Source organism: Petaurus breviceps, unplaced genomic scaffold (genome assembly GCF_028583685.1).
Source record: "Petaurus breviceps papuanus isolate PSGF00001 unplaced genomic scaffold, PetGlider_PUasm1.0 183, whole genome shotgun sequence".
Lineage (NCBI taxonomy): Eukaryota > Metazoa > Chordata > Mammalia > Diprotodontia > Petauridae > Petaurus > Petaurus breviceps.
The window spans coordinates 20,685,594-20,686,877 of NW_027185791.1; the positions used below are offsets into that span (position 1 = coordinate 20,685,594).

Below are 1,284 nucleotides of genomic sequence, written 5' to 3' on the forward strand. Positions count from 1 at the left end.
AGGATGCTATTTGATAACAATTTGATTTGTTGCCATTTCCTCAGCCCAGCTCCCACAGCCTTCAACACCAACTTTGTAGTAAAACGCAAGATCCACGTGGCGGGCAATGCTGCAAGATCATAGCTTAATCGTGATTCATTTCCATAGAGTTAGGAGACGCTGTGTGATCTGAATTAAGAAGCAGAGCAGCCATCTGTAAGTTACGACAATATTTGTGAACAGAAGAGGGCAGCCACATGGATTTTTTTTCCCTCCCCTTTCCCTTCTTGCTGAAGCATTTAAAAAAAAATCTGCTCTCCGAAAGGAAAATAACGTTTAGGGAAAGGGAAATATCTGGGCGTTGTTTATTCTCGGAGATATTTCTTCTTCAGAATCAGTAACCCTGCTACATTCTCTCTGCTACATTCTGTTTACACGGAATTCCTGGATTCCGCACATTTCAGTAAGAGTAACGAACACAATGAACCCGGCGACTCAGTCAGACCTGCACCGCAGATTTAAGGTGGCAATTTGTTTACAACTTTCACTTTTCCTACGAGTTGAGGGTCATGGTAAACCAGTCAAAAAGATGAGAAGGGAAAAATATCTTCTCCTCAAAGGCGATTTTTAAGGGATTTGAGATTTCACGCTTACTCACAGCTTAACAAAAGCAAAACGGGCTGCCAAAAAAGGAATCCACCTTTATTTCTACCCCCTCCTCCTTCCTCTCCCCGCCTCCCTCCACCCCCACCCCCAAAATATGTTAAGAAATGTGGCATTAGAGGAGAGAGAGAGAGAAAAGCCAACCTAGAGAAAGGATAGAGCGAGAGGGAGCCAGTACAAACCTTAAGTCTTTTTCTGGATTGGTTTAATGGGAGAATAATTCGAATGACCCAGAAAGTGTACACTGGGGAGGGAGAGCACGTTACACTTACACTTACACACACACACACACACTCACACTCCTCCACCCGCTGCAGAAGTTAGACATCCCTTTCCTTCCAAAGCTGGTGGGTGTGTTGGGGTTTTTCGATCCCCCTAGTCGATTTCTTTATCCAAAAGAGCTGAGTGTGTGTATGCGTCTGGATGCTTCAAAAGAGAAAAAGGAAAAGGTGCAAAGGGATGCGGGCGGGAGGTCCAGAAGGAGGGAAAAGAAAGCCAGAAATGCACCTTGGAAATCTGCTCCAACGCGAAAGCCGCATCGCAGTAGCTCGGCCGCTGCAAATACTCCAGGTCCGGTGCCCCGGCACGTCGGCTCCCCCCGGTCCTTCTCCGCCTCCTGCTGCCGGTCCCCCCAGGCAGACT

At 47.0% G+C, this 1,284-nt stretch overlaps 1 protein-coding gene across 1 annotated transcript in view; it reads right to left on the reverse strand.

Annotated features, from left to right (window-relative positions):
* Positions 1 to 1,284, reverse strand: part of PTCH1 (patched 1) — a 79,757-nt gene that overhangs the window by 77,928 nt on the left and 545 nt on the right. The window contains exon 1 of the mRNA XM_069088000.1: positions 1,150 to 1,284. This exon is cut by the window's right edge and continues 545 nt beyond it. Within this exon, the coding sequence (XP_068944101.1) occupies positions 1,150 to 1,284 (135 nt within the window). The remainder of the gene's footprint in view (positions 1 to 1,149) is intronic.